This window comes from Paramormyrops kingsleyae, chromosome 11 (assembly GCF_048594095.1).
Source record: "Paramormyrops kingsleyae isolate MSU_618 chromosome 11, PKINGS_0.4, whole genome shotgun sequence".
NCBI classification, from domain to species: domain Eukaryota; kingdom Metazoa; phylum Chordata; class Actinopteri; order Osteoglossiformes; family Mormyridae; genus Paramormyrops; species Paramormyrops kingsleyae.
This window is the reverse complement of record NC_132807.1, coordinates 10,855,241-10,877,794: the sequence shown is the minus strand read 5'-3', so window position 1 is coordinate 10,877,794 and position 22,554 is coordinate 10,855,241. Positions and strand designations below refer to the sequence as shown.

The following is a 22,554-nucleotide window of genomic DNA, read 5'->3' as shown; positions in this document are numbered from 1 at the left end:
AGAGAAGGCTGTGTGTTTACTGCAGCTCTTTTCCTGTCCCTTCTGAGAACAAACTGCCAAACACATCTGTGAGCATGCGTGAGCATAGCTTGACTCTGCCTGTGTCAACAAAAATCAACTTTCCTGTACACAATTTATTTTGTGTGTAGGGGGGGACTTTTCAAAGAGGTCCGGGGCAGGCAGGTAGGGGGGGGGGGGCAACATCAAACTGTGAACTTTCACTGCTTCAGAGATTGAGAGATTCAGCAGATCGGAGAGAGTGGCCCTGTTTATCTGTGCTTCGAGTCTGTGATGTCGTATTTGTCAGGGGTGAGGAGAAGCACACCCTCTTACTGAAACATCGCAGGGGTGCAGTCTGGAAATGAAGATGGAATCTATGCTATTTCATTGCATAGTAAACGCTGAAGGAAACCATCACGTCGTGCTCAGTGTACACTGACTCCCTGCGGTCTGAATAAACTAAAGAACTGAAATGTAACGTTCGTGTTACATTTTAAAACTTCTTTGGAAGTTAGATATTTTACTGAGGCACCCTGCACACATATTCAGTAGTATTTTGATCAGACAAACAAGCAGCATTTGGTATCAGCCGTAGGTCAGAGAGCAACTACAACACTTGCTAGGGGATACCTACCACACCCCACCACAGGGCGTCGGCGTAGCTGCCAAACTCCGTGTTCCCGCTGCTGTCCACCTCGTCCTTCTCCGCCAAATAGACAAAGTAGGAGGAGAAGATGAGGCCCAGGAAGCCGATGTACAGAGTGGTGATCAGCTCCTGGAGACAGAGAAGCACTGGCTCACGTACTGAAACAGGAGCAGAGTGTAAGTGGAAGAGCTCTGGGAGGAAGATGTCCTCCTTGTGGAGGAGTCATGGGAATTTCAGTGCCACAGCTGGGAACCACAACTCAATCATTACAGGCAGACATTTATCAGAGGTAGATATGGCTTGGATGAGTAGATGCAGGAACTCATCTGACACCTCTGAGAGAGCATGTCTCTCAAAATGTTTATTTCAGGTTCACGCCAAGATAAGATGATGGTAGAGCATCGATAAAGAATGAGCCTGGAGTCTTGCTCTCACTTCTGAGTCACGACCAACAGCAATCAAAGAAAGCATGCGGATTTAGAATGAGAATGTTTCCCGTGATCAACACGCCAGCAGGATAAATGCACTTAACTTTAAAACTGATTATAGACTCTTCTTGCATAGATTTCAGTTGCTACACTTGAAATGGACATTTCACCTGCTGCAAGTTCCTACTTGCATCGATTCCTTTTTTATTCATTCACCGTGAGACTCCTGCACTTCAGCCTGTGCGTATGGCTCATACTGACCTGGCGATGGATAAACAGGACAGAGCCCAGTAGGCGCCAGGTGCCGCCCTGGCGGTCCACATGCAGCATGCGCAGGATCTGCAGGAAGCGAATCCCTCTGGAACAGACAGCCGGTCATAATGCTCGCACTGAGACACCGTGTGTCTTCCCGAAGGTGTGCGGCTGGCCACGCTTACCTGACAGCGGACGTAGCAAACACCTGCCCGTTGGATCCCATTGCCAGCACGATGATGGATGCTATGACTACAATCAAATCTAAGACAGACGGTGTATCAGTCCTCTGCTGAGACTCACATGGCTACAGCCTGCTTGCATTACCAGCACTCATTTGTGACATTTGACAGGTTTTGGTGCTGTTACATTAACAAAGTGCTAGAATCATCTCCAATAAAGAAGGAAGAGTGTTTAGCGGCCAGCTTCCTGCTCACCGATGATGGAGATGGGCTTCCTGGCAAAGCGAAGTCGTCCCCAGACGCCGACATATTTGCTGCGGCAGCCAGCTGACCAGAGCCTCACTGTGTACTCCACCCCAAAGAACACCACCAGCGCCATCTCCTGCAAGAAGGGGTGCCGTGCAACAGCTACTTCAGGGAGACCTCAGGAAATTCTGCTTGTTTTGTCGGCATATATTGATGCATATTTAAAGTGAGATGTTTAAATTTGTGTTTAAATTCAGTATAGCACCATGATTCCCTAAATTGTTTCTCATATAGAAGCTGGAGGGGCTGTCAGAAGCTGATTATACTGCCCGGAAAAGCATAACTTTATGCAACACAATGTAAAACACAAACTCTTATGCCAGTGTTCCAACTCACATCACAGCACAACACAGATCCTTACACCAGCCCCCATCCCCACCCCCCTTCATTAGGCTTACACACAGCCAGCAGGGGGGCAGAGTGCTGACACGGGAGGGTGTGAAACCACTGGCCAACCAGTTCATGGTCAGGGTCAACAAAAGTCATTCATGTTTCCTCACACAGAGGAGGCAGACAATGCGGGGGTCGTTTTCGTCGCCTGCAGCCACGTCGACGCCGAGACAGGTATGAGTTATGAGGCCGGCTGGGGCGGCCTCTGCTCCCCCTGGCTTTGGGAAAAGGAATGCGGGCGGCGTCTGGGCACAGGGAGCGAGCCACAGCCCTGAGAACAAGGGGGGGGGGGGGCTGCTTCAGCAGCCTGGGAAGGACGGTGCCGCTCCCGGAGAGGGCCGGGCAGGCCGCAGAGGTTAGCTTGTCCAAATACTTTCACATAATAGAGAAAACCAACAAGCGTGGGTGTAGCGTGCTGTGCAGACACAGGGCAGGGGGGGCGGGAGACAAAACAGCAGACGGAGGCTGAATGGGCCCAGGGCCGGGGGGGGCTAGAGGACTGAAACACATGCCTAAAAGGAGACAAGCTGGCCTGGCTGGTGCCCCCCAACACCCACTTACAGACAGCCCTTCTGGGTAAGGGCGGGTGTAATTAGCTAAACAAGGCCAGATAAAAGTGCAAATTCACCTGTCTGTCTCTTCGTACTGAGATCCTCCACGTGGGTACATTCATCTTCAGCAAATCTGGGTGCATCTCCTGGCATTTACTATCTCTAACTTGCTGGTCGTCAAAAGTTTCTGGTTGTGCTACCGATATTCAAGCACAGCCAGAAGGAAGATTAGTGAAGACGTGTAAATTAGTGCGAAGAAAATGGCAGCTTTTAATGATTAGCTGTAGCACACAATTTAAAGAATATCACCAGCACACTACTGGTGCCATCACAGCGGCAGGAAAGGGTAGCAAATGCTACAGTAGGTGTAATGACCCTGCCACTTTACAGCCTTAGCATATGCTAGTCATACCATAGCCATCCAATATGGAAGTTTAGGTTAAACTGCAAATGAGCTTTATTTTTCTCTGACATAAGATACAAAGATTCCAATGACTATACCTATTTAGGAGTTTGGAAATTGGGTTGAGCTGAAATGGTGTCAGATTTTAGCAGATTAAGGTTTATCTCAGTAAAAACGTAGCTGCTTTGCTTATTTAGGGGTAGTTGACAGTGATGCATGCTTCTGCCCTGCTGCTGAGTTTCAGCACTGATGGGGCACATTCTCACAGGAAGTACATCTGTCCCGAATGAAGGCGCTCAGGCCCCCCAAACTCAGGGGAGGAACATGAGCTTAGGCCAATACAGCTCTGACCCATGTGTCTCTGACGGGACCCTGTCGTGTTCCATCACGGCTGACACCCCGACACCTCTTCCTTGCAAAGATGCCAGGGAGATCCCACCCCCACTCCAAACAGCTCTCCCCACCCCCCAGTTTTCCTCTGGGCCCCACAGTTGTGACCTTACAGATTCTGGGAAGGGTCAATAGTAAAATGAATCAGCAGGAAGCACAGAGGGGGTGTGGAAAAGATACAGGGAGAAGTTATATTCCACACATTGTATGCTGCCTGCCTTCATACTGATTTCTTATTTTACTTTTCATTCTGTGTTTCATTCGATATTGTAATGGAAGTCTATATTATGCTTAGTTTTTTGTTTTTGCAAATATTCCTAGAGCTTGGTTTTAATAACTTGTTAATATCTAAAATATTTCTGAAGAAGTTTGGTCACAATACAGCAAAATAAGTCTTATTCTTAACCCTTAGCCCCTTGCACTTGGTAGCCCATAAGTAAATATTCCTAGGAGATGTAGCCACACCTCCCCAATAAAATCATTGGCAAAGGCGTGAAAGATGTAAATAAGGTTGTGAAGGCGGCAAGAGCAGGATGCAGTCCAGGAGGAACATCTGTCCTGGTCAGGCAGGAAGCCACAGGCAGCTGTGAGCACAGACACCCAGGAAGATGTGATCCCTTTTGTGAAATGACACGGCTCCATCGTGGGCTGTCAAAACGTGACACCATCACTATGGAGAGAAGACTTCCAGAAAGGGTGATGGACAATAGCCATCTGATAATCACAACCTGACAAATGCTTCATGGGTGGCCAGTCTTCCTGCTCATTTTGTGTGAGTTCTAACAGCACATCGAAATTATTTTAGCTTTTCCTAACTGTAACTTGCAAAAAATCAGGTAATGTTTACCCGTCATTGTTCTTTTACTCAAATTAAAAACATCCTTTCAAAACACCTGAATGTCTTGCTTTGACACTGATTTTGAGACCCAGTGTCTCATTAACCCATCATATTCGGTTAAGTTTGGCATCATAAACTCAAACAAGGTTTTGTCATCTGAGTAAAGCTTCCCAGAGGGCAGAGCAGATGCAGAGCCAAGCTTGCTTCTGGCACCTGGGGGTTCTATAAGCCCCTTGACTCAGAGAAGCTTTCACGTGAAGCAGTCTCAGCAGATTAATGTCCATATGCCCTTCACATGAGAGAAAGGCACGTATCTTAAGCATTTAGGGTAAAGAACCAAGGAAAAGCTCTGAGTTTAAAGAGTTTCAGGGAACTATCTAAAACTCCATGCAAGACAGTTAAGTTAGAAGGTCAATTTCCTAAGAGTTTTTCAAAAATATGCAAAAAGCTGACAGGTGAAATTAGTAACTGTACAGCCCCATTAGCTGTCTTTATTGTCATTATTTGGTGATCAGAGGCTCCTGTAACATCACAGCAGGAAGTTGGTGGCTGGTGACCCCGACCATCGGCATGAAAACTTGGCCAGACATGGCGTCTTGTCTGCAATGTCTCCAGCTTCCCCTGTGCTTCTTTGGGTCCAGGTCTCCTACCATCTCACACCTTGCCTGGCTGTAAGTTGGTGGCTGCCTCAGGAGAGATGGCTAGCACTAGCTGGTCCTCGCTAGCTAGCTAGTTAGCGGTTGTTGGTCCTCGTTAGATAGTTAGCACTAGCCGGTCCTCACCAGATAGCTAATTAGCATTAGCCAATCCTCTCTAGCTACCTAGTAAGTGGTAGCCGGTCCTCACCAGCTAGCTAGCAGGGTTGCCAACTGTCATGCATCTGGTGTGACACTCACTTTTTCTGACTCTCAAGCTCACACAAGAAATCTTACCGCACATATATATTATTCCATTATAATATAAAATTAGCTACATCAAAAGTGTTGGAGTAGTTTTCAATCTGTAGACTATTTATAAGGCAGTAAAACTCTTACATACATGTAAATGTATACTCAAGTGTGAATACTCAAACTGAAAATCTCACACCAGCCAGCTGAACAAAGTTGGCTAGCTGGTTAGCACTAGCTGGTCCTTGGCACACAGCCTCAGGCTTTGTGGCAGAGACTTGAACACAGGGACCAGTAGTGATATTTCTTTCACTGGCCTCGCTGATGGGCCTCCTTGTCTGTTGTGCCACCAATAGAGGATAGCTGTCTATATACTAAAGATCTGGATGCATGCAATGTAACATCAGTGTCAGCAAGCCCAGATGATGGAGGAATGATCTGCTATTTCCAGCACATGACAACATTCCAGCCACTTCCGTGAAAATTTAATGGATACTTACCACTTGATTATGAATTGGCTATAAATTCTAAATGAAAGTCAGCTCAGATATATTAGGATGCCTCTTGCAGGTGCCATATTTTCATTATATATAGAGAAATTATATTGCACAAAACTACATATTTATGCTGTTGATAGGTTGTGAAATCTTTTTATGCAATGCAAGGGCAAGAAACAGTCATGATTCATCCAACATGTGGTGTTAGTTAAAGTGTTCCGTCTGTGTCATCTCAATGCCATGGAGATCCGTTACTGATGTATGTTTTGGCAAAATTTATATTCTAAAAATATGCAGCTATAGCCTGCACACAGAAATATATTAGAAGCTGACATTGTAGCTAAAATTGTTTTGAGTAGTCATTACTCTCTGCGCTATTGCACTTTTCTATCAAGCCCACTTTGCACGACATAGCAAAATGTGATCACCTGAATATGTACGCCCAGAAAGGTCATATAAGCTATAAAATATACGGATATCAGTATAACTTTAGAGCAGAATATTTTAAAATTTTGTCATATTGTCAAAACCTTCGGAGAGCTAAATGTTGGGGACCGGTGCTGGTGTGGTGCTGAGGCGTCGCCTGATGCATAGAGGCACTTGGGTCCCAATTTGAGGCGGCCCATCTGGGTAGGTGTGTGGAACATCTTGTCTCTCCGGTAAGATGACTATCTTCCCCTACTGTTGGGGGAGCTTCATAAACTCTGCATTTCAGTGGTGGCACTCTCTGAGGTACGCAGACCAGGGAGTGGTCAGATCTCTGTAGGTGGGTGTACCTACTTTTGGTCTCATCGGTCTGATGGCTGCCATACTCAGTGAGTAGATATTACTGTAACGGATCAGCTCCTCCCGATGGTGTCTGATGTCACTCCTTTCAATGAACGCATTAAGAGAGTCAAGCTAAGGTGACACTCCTCTGGTCATGGGTGACTTCAATGTGACCACTGGCAATGACTGGGCTGGCTATGAGGATTGTGTTGGTCACCATGGGTCTGGAGAATGGGGTGAGAGTGGCTCCATGTTCCTTGACTTTGCAAAAAGGACAGGGGCTGCGGGTCGCTGGATCCTGGTTCCAATGCCCTGACCTGCATCGTTGGACTTGGTACTCCAATACTGGTGATGCAGTGAAGGAGATCAATCACATCCTCGTGGGCAGATGCTGGAGGCTCCAGCAGAACTGTAGGGTCTATAAAAATGTGGATTCTGACCATAGAATTGTTGCTACTCTGAAAATTCAGCTTAGATTAAGTAGGCTACCACCTACTAGGAGAATGAGGTTGGACTTGGCCAGACTCCAAGATCAAGCTGCTTTTGATGAATTTGTCTGTCTGTCTGCGGGGAGAATGTCAACCTCGTCGAGAGATTTACTTACCTCGACAGTGACATTCATGTCTCTGGTGACTCTGGTGAAGTCAGCAGACGGATTGAGAGAGCATGGGGGGGTCATGAGGTCACTGGAAAGGGGTGTGTGGCGCTCCTGATATCTTTGCAAGAGGACGAAGTCTTAAGAGTCCTGGTGTTCCCTGTCTTGCTGTATGCCTGTGAGACATGGACACTATCCAGCAAGCTGAGACGAAGACTGGACTCCTTCAGTACTGTGTCCCTTTTGAGGAATCCTTGGGTACCACTAGTTTGACTGGTGTCAAATGAGCGGTTGCTATAGGAGTCCCGAATGAGGCACATTACCTGCATTGTGAGGGAGCGTCAGTTACGGCACTACAGTCATGTGGCGCGTTTCCCTGAGGGTGATCCGGCTCTCAGGATCCTCAATGCTGAGGACCCAAGCAGCTGGACCAGGCCAAGGGGACGCCCACGTAACACCTGGCTGCAGCAGATGGATGGCCATTTCCGGAGAGTTGGACTGGACTGTGTGTCTGCCTGGGGGATCGCTGACCGGGATCCTGAAGAGATTCGCTGTGTGGTGTGTGCAGCAACACGCTACATGAGCACATGCACCCCGACCTGACCTGACCAGACATATTTTTATACTAATTCTCTGTAACTACACAGTAAATCAGAAAGCAATCCAACTTGGTCGGATATTGGTCAGTGTTTATAACTGGTACAGGGATATTCATGGTTGAATCTGGAAGTTTCCAATCTTTCTTTTCGCGCCAAGTACACAGGGACACTACCCCATGTCTTCACACCTCAGGAATACCCATAGCGCGATTTCACAGTTCACTCTCCAACTGCTAACTGCTAACCGAATGTTTTATTGCGAAGACCCGACAAAGTAATAAATATTCCTACAAAACGCTTAACGCACATCCAAAACACCTCAACATTACCACAGAGTAAAAAATAGCATTACACAAAATTATTATCTTGGTTATATTAAATAATCCACATATATTACTTATTAAACTTCCAAAAAGTCAATAATAAAACATCTGATTAACAACAAATGCAAAACAGCCGTCACCCTGGCACTTTTCTTGTCATCATGCCTGTTTTTACTTTTGCAGTCATAGAGTTTGTATTGGCATTGAATCTGTTACATCTTATATAATAAAAAGGTAATAATTACTACAGTAAACATGAAAACAAACCTTTCCTGTGTTCTATGTTAGAAGATGAATGGATAGAAAAACTCTGTGCTAAAGGTATATAGGTCTATATGCCTATATTTAATTTTTGTCAACAAGCTCACGTGTGTGCATTTTTCAAAAATATTATAAAAACTTGTTTGTTAAAACCCAGAGTTATAACTATCTAGGCTTAATCCAGCTTTCCATTACATTCTATATGTGTGTCTGACATATTTACTTAACAATAAAGAATATTTTGGTGGTGTGTTTTTACTTATGAAAAGATAAAGTGACTGCTCGTTAAAATACAGTGTTAAACTTAGTAATTGACACCTGAATCTTGGTAAGGAAGTGTATCTGTTAATGACGCTGGTGCTCAAAATGCAGATCAGTCGTGTTTTACTTGTATAAATGTTCCCGCTACTTTTTTCTTCTAGGGTTATTTAACTAGTGAGCAACCTTGTAACCTTTAGCAGACTTACATTATTATTATTTGTTAACTATCCTGGCAAGCCTGCTACAAAAAAAACAAGGAACACTGATACACACAAACAGGACTAGGAAAACAAGAAAGTGTCTTCACCCAGAACATCACCTCCTGGTTTGGTAACAGCTGTGTCCAGGACTTTAAAGGTCTACAGAGAGTGATCTGGGCGGCGGAAGGCAGCACCAGATCGGATCTACAGTCTCTGCAGGACATTTACATCAGGAGATGCAGGACCAGAGCAGCCAGAATCGTCAAAGACTCATCTCAACCCAGTCACTGCCTGTTCAATCTGCTAAAATCAGGAAAGCACTACAGGAGTATTATGGAAAAAACAGAGAGGCTCAGGAAGAGCTTCTATCCTCAGGCCATAAGACTCCTAAATCAGGACATACCATCACAGCTTCTGTTCATAAGAAGGTCCATTTACAGCAGCTAACACACTGGACCTTACGACAGAAATATACATAATCTATTCTATTATGCGGCACCTTCTACAGACGCTGTCTATATTTGTAATGTTGCACATTGTACAGATATTGCCTAAAAGTGTAATGTTATTCGGATATATTTTCTCTACACATTTTCATTACCTTTAATCGTACCCTTTTTTATATATAACTTTAATTTGCAAAACATTATTGCACAGCCTCAGGACCAAATCAGTGTACATTTCACTACACATCATTCTTGTATAACTGTGTATGTGACAAATAAAGAATCTTGAATCTTGCATCTTCAGCAACTGATATTACAATTCACTGAATCGCTGCTGCCACCTGCTGTTCTTCACTTGTAATAAACATGATTCCAGTTGAAATTATATTGTTTAAGACATTCTATAACAATGAACTCATTTGACATTAATTGTTGGTTAATTAAAATTGCATTGATAACATATGCTGAATATGTTTTGTGCCAAACACACATTTACTGGATGTTAACGAATAGATTTAAAATCAGTAAAAAAAATCTTGCTATTTAGCCCCATCTTGTGGTACAGCCAGAAACAGCAAGATGTATAAACTACCTTTCGGTGAATTCCAGTGAAAAAAGGGATGATAAACTCACCACCCAGAAGAGTGTGCTGTGGGCCAGCGTTTGGTACTGGTCGATGGTGGACAGCACGCTGAGGATCAGGCAGGTCAGCACGATGAGGAACCTTAACATAAACAGAGAAACAAATACATATGCTGAGCTGGTCGATGGTGGACAGCACGCTGAGGATCAGGCAGGTCAGCACGATGAGGAACCTTAACATAAACAGAGAAACAAATACACATGCTGAATAGGGATGGCACGGTTCATGAAAAAAAACCGAACCGTTCGGTTCGCTTGTCTCGGTTCGGAGCATGCATGCGTCGCACGGTTCGACGGTTCATGACATGCGCAATGTAGCCTCGTGCCCCGTATATGACGTCAGTGTTTCCCTTTCGCGCGAAAGAATAGGCTATATGCACAGAGCGTTGTGACGTAGTTCCGGTAAAAGTTCAGCCAGCTAAGTAATTTCCGGTAGCCTTTCGTTTGCTGCGTTTAGCTCGTGTTTTCGGCGTTACCACCGTCTCTGAAGAAAACGTTTAAATTTCAGCCAACCGATAGCACAACATCTGAACACTGTTGTGCGCCTTTGTTGTGTGACTTTATTTAATGTGCTTTGTTAAGTTATCTGTGACAAAGCACTCCAGTGAGTGTCATGCCTCGATCGTCCGCTCTTTCCGTGTGCCACGCCCCCTCGTTAACCCTGTGTGGATTCCCCGTGTTTACCAGCTGTTCCTGATTGTTGTCAAATTTGTCATTACTCCATTGTATTTAGTGCGCGTTTCCGTTTCTTTCTCCAGTCCGGTCATTATATTGTAATTCTGCTTTACCGCTCGTCTGTGTTCCTTTTGCTCATTAAACCCCGCATTCCCCCGATCCTAGGTCTCCTCGCCTCTGCTTCCCCGGTCAGCGTTGTAACAGTGAGCCTGCTTCCATGCTGCAATGTGAACATTTGCCATGTTCCTAAAAATTCTGTTTATTGCAGTGTCTGACCACACAGACCTACAGGCTATTGCCAGATGATCATACTAGACATATCAACTGGACATATTTTGAACTATTACAGATTGATGTCTTGTACATACACAGAAACTGGATTTTATCGATTACTCAAGAACATTCAATATAATGAATACCAATTTTTTTCACGTTATATATATATATATATTTATATATATAACGAACCGAATCAGGCTTAATCAAGATAGGTGATTTATCATTTTAACGATCCCCAATTAAATTAACCCCGTGGACCGGACAAATACAAAACGAATGATTAAACATTATATGCGTCTCTTTTTGTATGTTTTCTAAATAAGACCGCATGCCCATACCCAACTGTAATAGCGATTAAAGCGATCTATTCTTTTAGCATTTATGTTAAGGCAAGACTTTTATTTTATTACTGTTCTGGGATTAATAATGTTTAATAATTTTAATAATGTGCTTTAAGTCAAGTCAAATTCAGTTTATGCATGATTACATGATATAGCTTTTTTAATACTGTATCCTAAATTGTGGATAATTAAGCTATATATCATATGCTGAAGTACATTTCTGGAGTGTTAAAGATTAAAAGAAAAAATAACAAGAACCGTACAGAACCGAAAACCGTGACCCTAAAACCGTGATACAAACCGAACCGTGGGTTTTGTGAACCGTGCCACCCCTAATGCTGAACTGGTCGATGGTGGACAGCACGCTGAGGATCAGGCAGGTCAGCATGATGAGGAACCTTAACATACACAGAGAAACAAATAAACATGCTGAACTCCCTCCTGCTTCCACCAGTTCTGGGTGTCATATCCCGCTCCGTACGATCCCGATGTGTGCCACGCCCCCCTCATTACCTCGTGTTCAGCCCTGATGGTTCTCACCTGTTGCCTGTTCCGTTTACCTAGTCCTGTGTATATTAGTCCGCGTCTCCCCATGTCTGCCAGATCCGGCATTGTATTGTCATGTGTTGTGCTTCGTCCGTCAGTCTGCCTTGAATAAACCCCGTTTGCCCGTCAGTCCGGCTGCTTTCGTCTGCTTCCCTGCTCGCCTCCCCGGCGAGCGTGACAGAATGCCGGATCTCTCAGACAACACGACGCGGGAGACCGAGCACCACCGGCTCGGTCTCCTGCAAGACTTCGTGTTCTGGCGCTCACAACCCACTGTCCTGGAGGATCCTATAGCCCTGGAGCTGGCCACCCGGGGCGCGGACCTCCTCGCGGAAGAGCGCCCGCCAGGACAAGCGTACCCGCTCGAGCGGGCACGCAAGCTCCTACGCCGTCTCAGCAAGCGCCTCGCATGGCTGAGAGGCGAACGCGTCGCCTGGAGCCAGGACGAAGCGTTCGCGGTGGCTCCGCTCTCGCCTGCCAGCAGCAAGAAGCGGCGGAAGAGAGTGCAGCAGGAGGAGGCTCCGTCGCTCTACCTGGGGGCTTGCACTCTGCTCCCAGCCTGGGAGTTAGCCAGGGAGCATGAGGGCTCACCGCTGCCCTGGGATGACTTCGCCGCTACCCGCCTGCTCGGCGTCCATGGTGAGCTGCCGCCACCGCGGTGGGCAGATCCGTACCGGCCGGAACGCCTGCACGGAAAAGGGATAAGCCCGGTGAGAGACGCGATTCCCCGGGTCTCTAGAGCCGGTTTTCCCGCGGCTGCGATGCCGGCTGCAGCTGCCGCCGACCTGCCCGCGGCACCGCCTGTCCTGCCTGTCCTGCCTGACCCGCCTGTCCTGCCTGTCTCGCCTGTCCTGCCGGACCCGCCTGTCCCATCTGACCCGCCTGTCCTGCCTGCGTTGCCTGCAGTCCCGGTGGCTGGTCGCGTGGAGGCTGCGCCCGCCGAGGCGCCCCCTGCTGGCCGCGTGCTGGTGGCGCCCGCCGAGGCGCCCCCTGCTGGCCGCGTGCTGGTGGCGCCCGCCGAGGCGCCCCCTGCTGGCCGCGTGCTGGTGGCGCCCGCCGAGGCGCCCCCTGCTGGCCGCGTGCTGGCGGCGCCCGCCGAGGCGCCCCCTGCTGGCCGCGGGGTGGCGACGCCCGCCAAGACGCCCCCTGCTGACCACGGGACGGCGGCGCCCATCCTGCCGGCACTGGAACTGCCTGTCTCGCCTGTCTTGCCGGCACCTGAACTGCCTGTCCAGCCGGCACCTGAACTGCCCGTCTTGCCTGTCCTGCCGGCGCCTACACTGCCTGAGGCGGCCGCGGTTGCGCCCCCTGCTGGCCACGTGCTGGCGGCGCCCACCGAGGCGCCCCCTGTTGGCCGCGTGCTGGTGGCGCCCGCCGAGGTGCCTGCAGTGGCCCCTGCTCTGCCTGCAGCGCCCCCTGCTGGTCGCGTGCTGTCGGCGCCCGCCGAGGCGCCCCCTGCTGACCGTACGCCCGCTGCGGCACTTCCTGCTGGTCGCGTGCTGGCGGCGCCCGCTGAGGCGCCCCCTGCTGACCGTATGCCCGAGGAGCCTACAGTGGTCCCTGCTCTGCCTGCAGCACCCCCTGCTGGCCACGTACCTGACTTGCCCGTCTCGCCAGTCCTGTCCGGCCAACCCTGCTCGCCTGTCCAGCCGGCTCAGCCCTGCTCGCCTGTCCAGCCGGCTCAGCCCTGCTCGCCTGTCCAGCCGGCTCAGCCCTGCTCGCCTGTCCAGCCGGCTCAGCCCTGCTCGCCTGTCCAGCCGGCCCAGCCTTGCTCGCCTGTCCAGCCGGCTCCGCCCGCGGCCCCGCCTGAGGCCGCCGCTCCGGCTGCCCCGCCTGAGGCCGCCGCTCCGGCTGCCCCGCCTGAGGCCGCCGCTCCCGCGGCCCCGCCTGAGGCCGCCGCTCCCGCGGCCCCGCCTGAGGCCGCCGCTCCGGCTGCCCCGCCTGAGGCCGCCGCTCCGGCTGCCCCGCCTGAGGCCGCCGCTCCGGCTGCCCCGCCTGAGGCCGCCGCTCCGGCTGCCCCGCCTGAGGCCGCCGCTCCGGCTGCCCCGCCTGCGGCCACGCCAACGGCTCTGACTGTCCCGCCTGCGGCCACGCCCGCGGCTCTGACTGCCCTGCCTGTCGCCTCTGTGAAGGCCTTGACTCCCTCACCCTTACCCCGGCAAAGCCGACGCCCCTTAGGACCCCGCCTGTCAGTGTCCCGAAAGGGACGGGGCCATAGGCGTGGGGCCCGGTTCCCGCCCGCCCTGCCCCCTGGCTCGCCCTCGCTCGCCTTGGCTGGGGCTCCGGGGCCGCCTGCGGGTCCTCCGGCTCGGGGTCGGCGGTCGCCGTCGGGTCCTCCCCTGGATCCTCGGTGCCGGTCCTCGGTCCCTCCTCCGGCTCCATGTCGGTCGCCTCCGGGCCCCCCTGCTCCGGCTGTGCGTCGGACGGCGCCTTCGCCGGCTCCGGCTGCGCCTCCGCCTGCCGCGGCTTCCCCCTCCTGCCCGCCTGCACTGGTGTTCCCTCCTGCTCCCTCCGTGTCCCCTCTGTCACTCCCTCGTCCCGTTCCCTTGGCCCCTGGGTGGTCCCCTCCTGCTCCCTCCTCCCTCTCCCCTGCGGCCCCTCCGGCTGCTGCCTGTCGCCCGCCTGGGCTCCCTCGTGCTCCCCTTGTTCCTCCTCCCTTTCCGTTGGTCCCGCCTGTCTCTGCTCCTCGTCCCTCTCTGTCTCCTCCGTTCACTCCTGGCCCTTTTGTTCCGCCTGTCTCTCCTTCTGTGTCTCCCTTCCTGGTTTGTCTGTCCGCCTTCCCTGTTCTGTGTCGTCTCTTGTCTTTCGTCTCGTCCCTGTTCTTGTTCTGTGTCTCCGTTCTGTTCCCTGGTTTTGGTTGATGTTCTGTTTTGTTTTCCAGGTCCTGTTTTCCCGGTTCGTCTCGTCCGTCGCCTCTCCTCTGGCGCGCCCGGTGTGCGCGCCTTTGGGGGGGGGTTCTGTCATATCCCGCTCCGTACGATCCCGATGTGTGCCACGCCCCCCTCATTACCTCGTGTTCAGCCCTGATGGTTCTCACCTGTTGCCTGTTCCGTTTACCTAGTCCTGTGTATATTAGTCCGCGTCTCCCCATGTCTGCCAGATCCGGCATTGTATTGTCATGTGTTGTGCTTCGTCCGTCAGTCTGCCTTGAATAAACCCCGTTTGCCCGTCAGTCCGGCTGCTTTCGTCTGCTTCCCTGCTCGCCTCCCCGGCGAGCGTGACACTGGGGACCAGGATAATATGCCGTTGGCTCTTCTGAAAGGCTGCACTTGTTTCAGACAGAATCATGTCAGCCTAGGAAATCTCTTTGGGATGAATCTTCTATGGATATTTCTTCAAACCTGCCAGACACACTATAACTGGCATTTGCTTCTCCCAGTGATAAATACCGGGCTCCATATTTTATCTTTTTGTCCGAATATAGACTTGATAAGGGGACTGTACATAAACATGATGGCAAGAAAATACAGCATAACCCACAGTGGCACTTAAGGATTTCGAGACCTCTTAGAAATACGTGTTTGCATGATGATGGGGCCACTGTGATTCAGAAGATTGTTTCTGTCATCTTTATGCACAGCCATTCTTTGCAAAATGATAAATGTTACTCAGTGTTGTTCAAATGTCATTTCTTACCCATCCTTCATCTATGTGCAGAAGCACCAATGCCAGTCAGCCTGCCCAAGCTCCGTGCCAGTGATAAGTGGACCTTCTCATCACTTACTTTTGATGGTTTGTTACATAAATACTTGATTAATCAATTTATGTAAATGTGGGAGCTGGGTTCTCAGCCTCTGCAGGGGCCAGTATTTACTTGGTCCACCTGTTCCCCCATCCCGCCAAGCTTATAATCTCTTGGGTTTTCTTTTTGACAGTAACCCTGAACCAGAGTCCTCGTTATACTAGTCTGAATGGCTTTTGGAGTTCCTAGATGCAGTGTTTGACTTTGGCTTTTCTCCAATGACAGGAAAGACAAGCTACTTTTGTCTATTAAAAAGCTCCTTTCTTGTTCTGTTGCCTCCCCATTCACCTTCTCACTAAAAAGGTTAATCCCCCAACAAAAGTATGACCTGAATTCACTAGATCCTAGAAAAAGTTGTGGGACACTCAACAACTATACAGGGTGGATATAAATACACAATTAAGTACAGTGGTACTCGAACTTAATCCATTCAGAACTTGGGTTAGAATCCTAAAAAGTTCTAGTTCTAATCAAATTTTCCACATAAGAAATAATGTAAAATCAATTAATTGGTTCTAAATATGTTTTTTTTTTTTTTTTTAGCATTTAAACACAAAGTGAACAGGATAAAACAAGTTGAGCATATACTGTACTAAACACATCTAAGCACATTTATCAAAACAGTAATTTGTAAAGTAAGAAAATAAATCTATCCAAACAATGTGTAAAGTTAAAAAAAAACAATGTCCTGCCCGATCGTCCACTCCTTCCGTGTGCCACGCCCTCTCGTTAACCCCGTGTGGAATCCCAGGGTGATCAGCTGTTTCTGGTTGTTGTCATTAGTCCTATGCATTTAGTCCGCGTTTCAGTTTGTTTCCCCAGTGCGGTCATTGTATTGTCCGTCTGCGTTTTGCCTGCCTTACCTGTAATTAAACCCCGTATTCCCAGATACCCTGACGTCTGCGTCTTTGTCTCCGTTCTGTCCCCGCTCGGCATGACAATATTACTATAATGAAATGTATTAATGGTTTATTATTAATGATATTAAAATAATTTATAAGAAATCTTTATTTTTTAATGTATTTTATTATATAACAATAATTATTGTTATTGTCTATCATTGTCTAAATGTATTTTTACTGTCTAAATATATGTATTCAGCTAATGTAAACATGTACGATGCTATCACAGCGAATACCAGGCTGAGACTGAAGCGTTACCCTTTGTTTCCGCTGAGACACGTGCCACGTGACTCATTTCCCCGCGCATACAAGGTCTCTTTGGTCGTTGTTCACGGTTCGACTTATGATATTCAGATTGAGTTCTACAGTAGGTCATTTTTTTCTCGAAGTGGTCGGTTCGACTTTTAAGAAATTCGAGTTCTAATGAGTTTGAGTACTGAGGTACCATTGTAATTACTGCAGTTTATGTTGACCAGCAGTTAGTGCTGACTTCAGGCTAATTGGTATGCTGGTAAGAAAAGCCAGCATGTTTCACCTGAAATGCAGAGCTTTTTCAGAAAGGTGTCAGAAATGGGGGGGGTGCAGGGACCACCTAGTAGTTATTGTGTCATTATTATTACTGATATGTACCATGTCTTCTCATTGAGCCACCTAACCCCATAGCCTATGTTTACACATTGTGGCACTCGTCACCTTATACAGCACAGTCCACAGTCTTAGACTATGCCTTGCCATTCGGTTGATTTCATACAGCACATTCTCTTTATTTATATATTTATGTCCTTCCATACTCTGCTCATGAATTGTCTGATCCTGTCTATAACTGCTGCTGTAACACTCAAATTTACCTTTGTGGGATTAATAAAGTTCATCTTATGTCAAACTCCTTCCGACACCATGTGCATGTACACTGCATGTGAACCACATGTGCTGTTCAATTTTGGAATTTTAGAAACATGTAGCTACAATACTATTCTTTACCGTTACCTCGGGGCATGAAGGGTGGTGGTCCACGAGCAGTTATGGTCTGTGGCATTGCTACAAACTAAACTCACAGAGATGAAACATAAGGGACTAATCAGGTACAAAACAAAGGCAGGTGGACAGGGGAACCAAGTAAAATTGAAACTGAAAGACAAAGGAACACAAAGCCCAACAAACCAAGGCAACACAGTAACAGCAACGAGCACTACAAGGAACATATGCAAACACAACCTAACACCAACAACAACAGAGAAAATGTGCAAAGACAGGCACTTTTATATATATGAAGTGAGGGTTAGAGAAGGAACAGGTGCAGGCCATTGATAATTAACACCAAGAGGCATCACTACAGAACTAAATATTAACAGAGACAACTAAGACAAAAAAGAAAGGCAAAAAAGAAGATCCATACCGAAATACAGTACAAGCACAAGCTATCCCCGTTTTTGAATTAATCCGTATATATGATTCAGGAATGTATCACAGCACCACCATGTAAAGCACCTTGGGGTGACTTTGTTGTGAAAGGCGCTATATAAAAATTTAATGGAATTAAATTTAACTGCATTAATTGAAGAAAACATAATTAACATGGGAGTACACCAAGCCCAGGGTCTGGGGCAGAAGATCATTTGAGCCTCACTCCCATCCCTCCTGAACATCTACAACACCCATCCCTCCTACACCTGCCTAACTCGCAAGGCAGTCAGCACTGTGGGAGACCCCACCAACGCCTCTTACACACACCTAACCCGCCTAAGCAGTCAGCATTGTGCGAGACCCCATCCACCCCTCTTACACTCACCTAACCCACAAAGCAGTCAGCATTGTGGGAGACCCCATCCACCCCTCTTACCCCCACCTAACCCGCAAAGCAGTCAGCATTGTGGGAGACCCCATCCACACCTCTTACACCCACCTAACTCACCTAAGCAGTCAGCATTGTGGGAGACCCCACCAATGCCTCTTACACCCACCTAACCCATAAAGCAGTCAGCATTGTGGGAGACCCCATCCACCCCTCTTACACCCGCCTAACCCATAAAGCAGTCAGCATTGTGGGAGACCCCATCCACCCCTCTTACACCCACCTAACCCATAAAGCAGTCAGCATTGTGGGAGACCCCATCCACCTTTCTTACAGCCCCTTTAGTCTCCTGCCATCTGTGAGAAGGTACTAGAGCCTCCGTGCCTGCTCCACGACACTGAGGAATAGTTTCATCCACAAAGCTGTCAAGATGCTGAACCTTTTCCCCTCTCTCCACCCCTTCTCCCCCCACCCCCAAAAAGTCTGGACTGTAACCTCAACCCACCCATATCCAGCACTAGCCACTTTATTTACTTTACTACAAAGACTATAAAAATAAACTGCTGCTGTCTACCTTTGTCAAACCAAGTCAAGTGGACTTTATTTTTGTGCCAACCATATACAAGCATACAGTGGTATGAGACATTGTTTCCCTGGGACCATGGTGCAACACAGGGGGCTGTATGTACACAATTACAGGGGGTAAGGTGCAGATTAAGCACGAGTGCATGGGGGTGGGACACGGACCACGCATAGTGCACATGACACGACAGGAGGGCAAATGCATAGTATATGCATAAATAGGGCAAATACTGAATATAAACTCTCTGTACATAATATACACTATGAACAATAATTTAGCAGCAGGTAAAATAAAGTGCAAACATGCCAGTAAAAGAGAGTAAAGTGCCTGGTGGAGTAAGGAGTTGCTGCTGACTTAGTGAGGGACTGCTGAGGAGTTCAGGAGTCTTACAGCTTGTGGGAGGAAGCTATTACAATATCTTTACACTGTGGATCCACCATAACTGCACTGCCTTATTGCCCTTTGCACATACTGTAGCATTTTACTTAATTTAATTTTTTGATAGTGTGTCTGTGTTGCTTGTCTGTTTTGCACATCTGTGTTGCTTGTCGTTTTCAGTGCAATTACCGTGCAATCAAAATTTTAGTCCTCTGTGTGTCCTTTACGTATGGCAGAATTGATAATAAAGTCTTTTTGACTTGACTTGGACACAAAATATGCAACATGATGGTAGGGATGTGTGGTTCTCAGCCACACACTCAGCCCATCAACCATGCGGTGACCCAGGAAGCCGGGGGGAAGCACAGACAAAAAGACAGAGAAGTATTATTAAACACAGGAAAGGAGGGGCTGGTCACCGCCACCTGCAGGCCAAAACAATGGACATGATCATGACAGTCACCATTTTAACAGAATTTACCTTTACAAGCATTATGAAAAAAAACAAACATTGATCACTTCATGATAAAAACAAGCACAGAAAACAGTAGAATAAAAACAAAGCATGCAGTAAAAGCCGGCAGCTGGCAGGACAGACATCACACCTGTCGCATTCTGCTTGGCTGTCATCAGAAGGACCATGTTTAAAAAGTAAGGAAAAACCGCATCCCAGACTGCCCCTGGCAAACAACTGGCTGCTGAGGTGCTGTAATGGCACACAAGGCACGACACCAGCGGCATCACGCCGGCCATGAACGAATCAGCCCTCAACCTCCCAACGCCTCCACGGCTGCGCATGTCACGCACCAGGACGCATGCAGCTGGCCCGTATTCTTCTCAGAAGCTGAGTGGTGCGTATGGAGTTCCTGGTGGTCATCGGTGCCGTTTGTCTACAGCCGAAGGGGCGGGGCTTGGGCTCCTGCTCATTCCTGGCACACTTTTCTTACACTGCTTCCCAGTGGCGGGCAGTGCCTGCCGACTAACAGCACACCCTGCATTATGCATGGGGGAGCACAAAGAGCCATGCATTGTGCTGAAGAAGCCCACCAAAAATTAGCGTGATGCTAAATGGTCGCATCACGCAAACGCTCACCACTGGATGCATAACTCACCTGCCACCTTTGTCATGCATGTGTCACAACATAAATTAAAAATGAGAAGCCTTTCACTGGCATCATAGAATAATGAACTGCAGCTCTGTGAGGACTGTTTGCTAGACTGTCAAAAAGAAATGCTTATGCAAATTAAAAAATAGAGCAAAACCCATCCTGTATTAATCAGTATTGCTTATACTTGACAACTCTTTTCTTTATAACAAAAGTAACCATCATTAACAAAGGTGTTCACTGAATTCTACAGATTTACTAATGAATCCAGCGTAATAAGTAACTAGTGAAAAAAATAGTTTTTGTAACTTTTGGTGGGTGGGATTAGCAAGTGCTTTCGATCACTGGCAGATCACACCAAAGTAACTCAGTAAAGTGCCCAATTGGGGTGCAGATTAATGATCCATAATGTAGACAAAGGGATTCAAAGTGTTATTTCAACAGCCAAAGCTGATAAATACCACATATTATGGCCAACCAGCAATACTGGAAACTTCTAGAACAGTATCAGCATGCTAAATGACAGGGTTGGGCTCCTGCTGCACATGCTGTCACTGGAGCTCTGATAAGGCTGTATAAATACCCAGCTACCCTTAGCTCTACCCTTTACAGGGCCCAGTTCGGAGGGGGGCCAAATAGCATCCCTCCTAAGGAGAGAATCTTTCTCTCGTTTGCGTTTTACAGTGAGCCTACAACTTCAGTTTCTTTGCTTTTGCTAAGGTGTAGACATCACATCTGGCTTTCTGGAATCCAGGACCTCATTGACCCTTTAGTGATCCAAGAATTAAGAATAAGCACCTTAATCCAGAGTAGCCACTGCAATCGAAACAACCAACCTCCTGGTTTAAAGCATAGCTCATGACTCTACAAAGGCAAGACACTTTTTATGTGTACTTGTAATTGGATTGTAATCATTTAAAAACCTAAAAAGTCACACTGTGTAAGAGGTATCTTTTAAAAAAAAGAAAAGAAAAAAAGAAAGAGTGCCACCACCGCTGCTTCTCCGTACCCCTATTGTTGCCCAACATTGACCGTGGCCACAGTTTGTGGCACCTCGCGTTCAGGACACCCTCGGGTCACATAGCGAGGCCAGGCCGTGCACGATGATCGGCAGCCAACCGCCAAGTATAGCCGCGCTTTATCAGCTCGGCTCCCGAAGAGGATAGAGCAGCTGCGGGCATGCTTCAGCGGCACGTCTGGTGAACAACGAACCTTTCCCTCCAAAACTTTGTACTAGCACTACTGTACCAAAGGATGCCCTCCCACCTGTAAAACCCAGATACCCTCACTTCCCCAATCCATCAAAGCTATATATCTGCACACAAAATGCTTAGAGCTTGTAACATCTTTCCGTGACTGTTACAACAGAAGTGTAATGAATGCTAGCCTCCATGTTTTTAAAGATAAATGAAAATCAGGATACACTATATCATGGACCCATAAAGGAATTAAAGCAGCATATACAAATCTCTTACAACATACGTCCATAATGTCCCTTTTATATACCTATTTATATATGTGTATGTATTTTTATATTTCCTGTATTATTTGTAGACCTACTTTTAAAGTATATGAAATATCATTTGACAATGAACTACGAAGTCCACAAGTGGTGGTCGTATAAATGTCACACGAGGTACTCACACTGCGAAGTGATAGACGAAGCACTTCCATCCAGTGGGTCTCTCCAGAAAGTTGTACACCCGTCCCTGGAGGAGGGTCCGAGTGCCGGACATGGGCGAGTGGAAGACGGCCTCTGGCGGCTGGAGTACCGGGCAGCTGACACGGGTCCTTACCGGGGCTTCAGCCACACGCCCGGTGTCCGGGACATAAGCGGGAGCGGACGCGCTGTTGTTGTAGGTGACCGGTGTTTCTGGGTTAAAATATTCGGCATCTAACGTCTCCAGCGCCTGCCGTGTCCCGCCCGGAGAGTCGCTGGTGTCCCAAAAGCCTGCCTCCTCCGACACCGGAGAGGACATCCCGCATACAAGAAAGTGTCTTTTCCGATAACCAAGAATTATACTCAGCGCCTGTTCAAAAACATAAAAAGCAAAAAACGCTTTAGGTGTTAATCATTTTCAGCAGTTTCAAGTCGTGATTACCAAAAGTCTAGATCTGAAGCCAAGTTGCCTTCGCAACACCTTTCCATATGAATATCCTGAACGTTTTTTTTTTTTTTAAAGTTCACCCCGCAAGGTATATTAATTGCATGTTATGCCCGCAGCCTTAAGTTAAAATCAGGCATAAGCGACTCGAACGGCAGGGTTAGAGATGCCATATCTGCCAGTGTGACTGTAACCCCAGAGCCAGCGCTGGGAAACGCATCCTGAGTGACGTGAGCCCTG

At 47.9% G+C, this 22,554-nt stretch overlaps 1 protein-coding gene across 4 annotated transcripts in view; it reads right to left on the bottom strand.

Annotated features, from left to right (window-relative positions):
- trpm5 (transient receptor potential cation channel, subfamily M, member 5) overlaps positions 1 to 22,484 on the bottom strand; it is a 91,924-nt gene extending 69,440 nt beyond the window's left edge. For all 4 annotated transcript variants that reach the window (XR_011993778.1, XR_011993779.1, XM_072718037.1 and 1 more), the window contains exons 1-6: positions 21,854 to 22,484; positions 9,857 to 9,947; positions 1,764 to 1,890; positions 1,512 to 1,590; positions 1,336 to 1,432; positions 635 to 775 (exon numbers count right to left, since the gene is read on the bottom strand). Coding sequence is in view for 2 of the 4 variants with exons in the window: in XM_072718037.1 (XP_072574138.1) it covers positions 635 to 775; positions 1,336 to 1,432; positions 1,512 to 1,590; positions 1,764 to 1,890; positions 9,857 to 9,947; positions 21,854 to 22,188 (870 nt within the window). In the remaining 2 variants the exon portion in view is untranslated. The remainder of the gene's footprint in view (positions 1 to 634; positions 776 to 1,335; positions 1,433 to 1,511; positions 1,591 to 1,763; positions 1,891 to 9,856; positions 9,948 to 21,853) is intronic.
- Positions 22,485 to 22,554: the final 70 nt, after the last annotated feature.